The sequence below is a fragment of the Halichoerus grypus genome, chromosome 2 (assembly GCF_964656455.1).
Source record: "Halichoerus grypus chromosome 2, mHalGry1.hap1.1, whole genome shotgun sequence".
NCBI classification, from domain to species: domain Eukaryota; kingdom Metazoa; phylum Chordata; class Mammalia; order Carnivora; family Phocidae; genus Halichoerus; species Halichoerus grypus.
Genome location: NC_135713.1, coordinates 151,947,809 through 151,954,322, shown reverse-complemented (window position 1 = coordinate 151,954,322; position 6,514 = coordinate 151,947,809). Strand labels below are relative to the sequence as shown.

General features: G+C 62.3%; 2 protein-coding genes across 6 annotated transcripts; both read right to left on the bottom strand.

Annotated features, from left to right (window-relative positions):
* Positions 1-925: 925 nt before the first annotated feature.
* On the bottom strand, positions 926-2,997 carry TMEM95 (transmembrane protein 95). Of its 5 annotated transcripts, XM_036066327.2 has the most exons (7): positions 2,688-2,997; positions 2,457-2,513; positions 2,186-2,266; positions 2,070-2,090; positions 1,813-1,893; positions 1,601-1,688; positions 926-1,480 (listed from the first exon to the last, which is right to left on the bottom strand). In XM_036066327.2, the coding sequence occupies exons 1-7, from the start codon at positions 2,854-2,856 to the stop codon at positions 1,363-1,365; spliced, it is 615 nt and encodes a 204-aa protein (XP_035922220.1). In that variant the 5' UTR covers positions 2,857-2,997; the 3' UTR covers positions 926-1,362. The 5 variants fall into 5 exon arrangements, with proteins under 5 accessions (XP_035922220.1, XP_035922217.2, XP_035922216.2 ...); XM_036066324.2 differs by having other exon boundaries at positions 1,779-1,893; positions 2,457-2,997; XM_036066323.2 differs by having other exon boundaries at positions 2,457-2,997.
* Positions 2,998-3,141: 144 nt separating this feature from the next.
* Positions 3,142-6,423, bottom strand: KCTD11 (potassium channel tetramerization domain containing 11). The gene has a single exon (XM_078067846.1). It carries the CDS (start codon positions 5,311-5,313, stop codon positions 4,426-4,428), a length of 888 nt encoding a protein of 295 aa, XP_077923972.1. The 5' UTR covers positions 5,314-6,423; the 3' UTR covers positions 3,142-4,425.
* Between the last annotated feature and the right edge of the window lie 91 nt (positions 6,424-6,514).

The window sequence follows — 6,514 nt, the reverse complement described above, 5'->3', positions numbered from 1 at the left end:
TAGAAGAGGTAGGCGTTCCTCTCTCCATCCCCAGGACCTTTATGGGCACCCCAAAACAGTGGTTCTAGCCTTGGCTGGCTGTAAGTTAGATGAACTGAGGCCTCATTGGACACCACTAAATTCAGAATCTCTGGATATAAGGCCCAGGGATGGATAGTTGGTGGGTTTTTTTATTTTTTTATTTTTATTTGTTTATTTATTTTTAAAGATTTTATTTATTTATTTGACAGAGAGACACAGAGAGAGAGGGAACACAAGCAGGAGGAGTGGGAGAGGGAGAAGCAGGCTTCCCGCGGAGCAGGGAGCCCGATGTGGGGCTCGATCCCAGCACCCTGAGATCATGACCTGAGCCGGAGTCAGATGCTCAGCCGACTGAGCCACCCGGGCGCCCCAGGATGGGTAGTTTTTTAAGTTGTCCAGGTGACTACGATGTGCAACTGGATGAGAACTTTTGCCCTGGAGCCTCTAGGTACCCAGTTTGAAAACCACTGGGCTAGGTGCAGGCCAGGATCCCTTCCAGGCCCAGGCCCTTGGGCTGAGACCTGTGGCTGGTGACAGGTTAACTCTTTTTATGTTTCTTCCACCTACCCAACCCAAACCTCCTGACAGCCAGGGGACCACACGCCAAGGTTTCTCAACCACACACAACTGAGGTCTTGGCACAGGAGAATTGTTGGGGAGGACTCCCCTGTGCATCATGAAGGCCAGGGAGGCCATGGAGGCCAGCACCCCCGGCTTCCACCCACCAAATGCCAGGAGCACATCCCCCAATCGAAGCAATCAAAAACATCCCCAGATGTCACCAAATGTCTCTTGGGCTGGAAAATCCCCCCGTCCCCCCAGCTGAGAACCACTGTGCCACCCCGAGTCTCCCGTCCCCACGCTGCCCTCCCCAGTTGCAGACAGAGGCCAGGCAGGGGTGGAGGCCATTTGACAACAGGTTTACTTGGCCTTGGCAGGAGGGACATCTCTGTGGGAGGCCAAGGCTTCACAATGTTAAATGGAGGGATAGGCTGCCGGCAGGCTGACTGATGTGGTCTCAACTCTAAAGGGAGGGAGTTTTCCATAACACTCATTCCCGGATTCCCAATCAGTCACAAGAGGGCCCAGAGGAGCTTGTGGGGCAGGCGGCCCCCGCTTTCCGAGAACAGGCGGGAGGGGGTGCGGGGGGATTCTTTCCTTCTGTAGACTTTCCTGGAACCGGTGACTACTCCTGTCTAATTAGTTGAAGGCTGGGGGAGGGAGGGCGGGGAGAGGAGCTTCCCAGTTGCTGGTGCCTGGGTCCCTGGCGGCCCTCTGACACTGGGACCGTGGGGACGTCTGGGCTTCGGGGTCTGGAAGGCTGAACCTTGGGGGTTGGAACTAAGGGGCTGGCTGATCCTCTCCGAGGGAAGTGGATTCATCGTGGTCTTTAGAACTGGAGGAGGCTGGGAGGCTGTCCGGGTCTTCACTTGTTCTTTCTGCTTCCATGTAACTGGACCTGAGCAGGGAGACAGAGAAAGGGAGGCCTGGGAAGGGCAGGGCAGTGCGGAGACGGGGGAGGGACGGCGGTGGAAGGTTTAAGTGGTGAGGCCCACCCCCTTCCCCCGCCCAGACTCACTCCACCACGAGGCTTATAACACCCAGCAGCAGGGCAGCTACCAAGACAGAGAGGAGCAGAATCTTGGCTTCCCGAAGATCGTGACTTCCTGCAGGGAACCCAGGAAGCAGTGAGTGATCCCGGGGACCTCACTAGTCGTTGCGGTAGGGGGGCGGGGGGTGGCTGAGAGCTCAGAGACCTGAGCAAGGGGAGGCCAAGCCGAGGGGTAGAACCTGGGAGGCAGCGCTTTCGGGGCCAGCAGCGCACCTTGAATTCCTGGCAGGTGGAACAGTTATACAGGATGGTGCTGCCCCCTGCAGGAGACAGCGGGACCAGCGCTGGGGCGGGGGAAGCCCCTATTCCCGCCTTCCAGGAACCACTCTCCTCCCCCTCCCGCCCCCCCGCCCCCCCCGCCTCCGCCACCACTGCCAGGCTCTCCTCGGGTATCCCAGGTGCCCCTGTCCTCACTACTCTGTCCTTTTCTACTCACGGCAGGCGGGCGCGCAGAGAGCTGAAACCGAAGACAAGGAGGGTGGGGGAGGGGAGCCGCTCAGCCACGCCCCCTTTGCCCAGAGCCCCGGCACCCCTCCCTGCCGGCATCAGTACCTTCCCTGGTGTACGCGGGGAGCCTGGTGTTTTGCAGCCAACGCCAATACAAGGGGAGGGAGGAGAGAGACCCTTTGATCTCTGGGGAGACAGAGGGCAGCGATATTGCCCGGCGCCTGGCCAGGGCAGGCTCACCTCCACCTTCTCCCAGCACCTCCCGGATCACGGATCACACCTTCCCGGCTCCAGCTGCCCGCCCTGCCCCTGCCTCCCCTCCCCCTCCCCGCTGCCCCTCCAAAACCCTGGGTCGTGCCTTGCCCCTTGACCTCACCCATGACCCTCAGGACTCTGTGAGTCTTCTCTATGACTTTGTTCATGGACGCCTCATCTGTGGAGACGGGCAGGGACCTGTGATTCTCTCCCCACGGGGAGAGGCCCGCGTGTCCAGAGAGGGCTGTGGACTCAGGGGGCGCTGAGGGGCCCAGCTGGGAAGCCACAGGCTGCCCCACTCGGGGTGTGGTGGCCACTGTTGCCCGGCCTGTCTCTGGATGTCTGAGCTTACCTAAGGCAAAGGCCGGGAAGCTCCAGGAGGCCCCACAATCCTTCCACAGAACCTCCACTCGGCTGCAGAGTTGAGCCAGGCGGCCCGACAAGTCACGGGCTGAGAGGTGGCAGAGGACACAGGCCTGGGCAGTGGCCAGGAAAACCCCACCTAACGCCAGCATCCACATGAGGCCTGCTGGCGAGGGGCGGACGGGGGCCGGCCCCACTGAGGCTGCGAAGGCCTCCGAATGCTACGATCCTGGTTCCAACTCTTTGCCTGGAGATTCTAGCGTGTTCCAGAACAGTTGGGGATTCTAGAACATTCTGGAACGGTGCCACTGTGCCATCTCTAGCTGGGGCAAAGGTGGGGCCCAAGGAACTGACGGCCAGAAGGAGACTGGGGCAGAGAAAGCAGGGCTTCTGCTGCAAAGGGGACAGCACCCCCCAACCTGGCCCTCAGCAGCCTTGACAAGTTTGAGGTTCCACAAAGCAATTTTATTTTTCTTCTTGTAAATCATGACCAGCCATAAATAATGAGTGAGTGACTCCCCCAGTGAAGAAGTTGTGCATGAGTATCCCATTCCTCGGGGACCCAGAAATCCCATCCCTTCCCCTATCCTCCCCCCACTCTCCCCACCTCTTCTGTTCATCTCGCCTCTGCCCTGGGCAGCCTCGGGCCTTCCCAGCCGTCTCCTAGCAACGTGGCCATGGTTGCCTTAGCCACGCAGAGTTCTACACCGGCCTCCCAGGCCCGGCTGGGCCCACTGACTTCTCTTACCTTTCGTCAGGAAGATCCTAGTGACTCAAACCTCAACAGGCCCCTCCTGCCTACGTGGTGATGTGAACATACACGCACCCCCCTTCTGATTAAACTACTAATTCTCAGTCTACTCACACCCGTACCACAGACATACTGGTGCCAAAAGAGTTGCTGGGCAACCCCAAACGGGCCTGGACACGCAGGGACCGCAGAAAGACTGGCACACACATACTGTCTCCGGCAATGCAGACAGCAGAGACCCAGCGTCGGTCAGACACACCGTGAATGTGAACGAAGTAAGGCCAAGCCCCGAGAAGATGCTACCCTCTGCCCTGTGGCCGACTCCATCAATATGGGGCCCTTGAAAACACCTGGCTCTCTAGAGTACGGGGCTCCAGCCCCACAGTAAATGAGGATTCTCCTAGCTCCCTTATGCCAACCTAGGGTAGGGTGTAGCTTTTCTGTCTCCCTCACTAGGTGACCTGAGACACAGCAAAGAATCCCCCTTCCCATATTCCAGAATGTTCTGGCCTCTCTTTGGTCAGGCCAGGCCAGGCCCATCCAGTGGCAGGAGAAGCCACGGTCCAGGAGACCACATCGCAGCAATCCAAAGTCTTTCTCCCACACTTCAGTGTCCCTCCAGGGTTCTCCTAGGCCTAGCCTGGGCAGAGAGGTGTCCCTACTTTTCTAGAACGTTGAATACTGAGCTCCAACAAGGAGATGCTAGAGGCCGCCAGCCTCAGGCTGGAACAAGCCTGGGAACCTTCCCCACCCCTCCCAGGATTAGCACCAGTCCAGACCCTTCATGTGGCTTGTGAGCCCTCAGCAGGCTCAGACTTGGGAATTGCTGCCCACACCTGGGCTCCAGTCAGGAGCAGTGGGGCCCCTGACTCTCACAGCTCCAGAGGCAGAGCTAAGAAGAGGCTTCAGGGGGGCCTTCATTCCCGTTGCTGTCCATCCTCTCCCCCCACCCCAGTCAGATGGGAGGGCCGCAGGCTCAGTGCCGCACGAAGCGCAGAGATCGCGAGTTGAGCAGGTCTTCGGGGTCAGGGAAGACGGAGTCTAGACGGAAGCCGTGCTCCAGAGCCACCCGCAGCACCTCCTCCAGGAAGCCTGGCGTGCCCACCACCTCCCGGAGCTCTCCAGGGCCCCCAGTCCACAGAGGCTGCAGCCCCAGTCTCCTATACTCCACCTCGGGGAGCTCTGCGGGACAGGGAGCCCACTCCAGATGAAAGTGTGGGCCTCCCTCTGCCCTGTCCTCACTGGCCATCCCAAATCGGGCCCGCATGGCACCCAGGCACTCGGGGTCGGTGCAGAAGATGTTGGCTCGGAAGGTATCCACTTGCACAGAGCTCAGCTCATAGTGGTGTGGGCCCCGGCGAGCAGAGAAATGCACCAGGCGGGGGCTGGCATCTACATCTGCGTGGAGCAGGGCGGCTGTGGGTACAGGGGCCCCCCGAGAGGCCTCCAGTTCCCGCAGGGCATCCAGGAGGGGCTGGATCTGGTAAAAGTCGGCCTCTGCCCTGAGAAGTGCTGTCTCCCCATACCCGCGGGGCAGGTCCAGGCGGCCCAGCCGCAGGAAATTGAGGATGTGCCGGAAGGCCTTGCCATCTCTGTCAATGAAGTAGTGGCCGCCTCCCTGCGGGTTGAGGTTGGGGGCTATGGGGGTGCCGGCCCTAAACATGGCCCCCAGCATGGAGTCTGGGAAGCGAGTCAGGGTCTCCAAAGTGGTGGAATATAGTGTGCCCCCCACATTCAGGGTCACAGGGCCCCCAAAAGAGGGGGGCGAAGAGGGCACAGGAGGAGGCGAAATTTTGGGGAGTACAGGAGACACCGAAAGAGAAGAAAAGGCAGAACTCCCTGGGTGTGGGCAGAATTGGGTCATAAAGTTCAGACTGTGTCTGGGTTGGATGCACAGGTTGGAGCACAAGGCGGTAAGATCTGGGGCTCACCCCAGCTACCTGGGTAGCGGGGGACGGTTTCTGGGCACAGACACGGCCAAGAGCTTGAGAGAACGGTTGAAAAGCACAGAAGCCAGGCAGGGAGGGAAGAGAGATTTCGGTCCAGACGCATTCGATTCTGGGCGGAGGGTCAGCGACTCCTCTCTGAGGTCTTCAGACAGCGGGTTTCCGGAATCCGACCAGCAGATGACGGCGGCGAGCACAGGCCGACCCTTGGAAGGACCCCGCTTCCGAGTTCTCGGGTAGATCGCTGTCGCCGCGGGCGAGTCCACGCAGGGCCCCGGGGGCCAGTCGCAGGCCTGGCCTGGCTCCGGCGCGGGTCTCAGGAGACGGAGGCGGGGCTGACGCGAGCGGACGGCGCAGGTGCCGCCCTGTCCACCGGGGAGCGGGGATGCGCGCTCAGCGCCAGCCGGGAGCGCCGGAGGACTCTGATGGAAGCAGCCGGGAGTCTCGGGGCCCGGGCGCCGCCGCCTCCCCGGGTGTCGCCGCAGCCGCCGCAGTTCCTCTCCGCCCCCAGGAAGTGGCCTAAGGGCAGCGGCCGGGGGGCCCTTTAAGGGACAGCCCCGCCCCCTGGCGCCCCGCCCCCCGCCCCCGCGGGGCTCGCGCGGCCGGGGTTGAGGTGGGAGCCGAGAGTCTGGAACCGGAGAGACGGGGCGGACGGGCCGGACGGGCGGACGCGGGCGGGGGTAGGGTCCGGAGGGTGACTCAGGCGCGTCAATGCGGATGTGGCCGCGACTGCCCCGCAGGCCCCCAGGTGTGCCCGACCTCACGTCTGCAGCTCGGCGCGTGGCCCGAGGCCCGGCCGTCCCGGGCTTGGGGGCGGTGCCCTCCCGGTCGCTTCCGTCGGGAATTCCCGAGGGGGCGGGTGCTGAGCCGCCGCATTCCGGGGATGCCTCCGGGCCGAGGTGACCGGAGCCAGCCTCTCCGTCCCGGCGCCAGCTGCCCCCTGCGGGAGGCCGGCGCCCCAGCCCACGCGGGCGGCCTCTCCCCGGCCGGACGCGTCTGGCCACGTCGCCCGAGCCCGAGAGCCCCGCCCCAGAGCCGCCAGGCGCTAGGGCCCCGGCCGACGCGTCCACCTCGCTGTCCCGGAGCGGCCCCTCGCGTGACTCGAGCTCGCAAACCCCC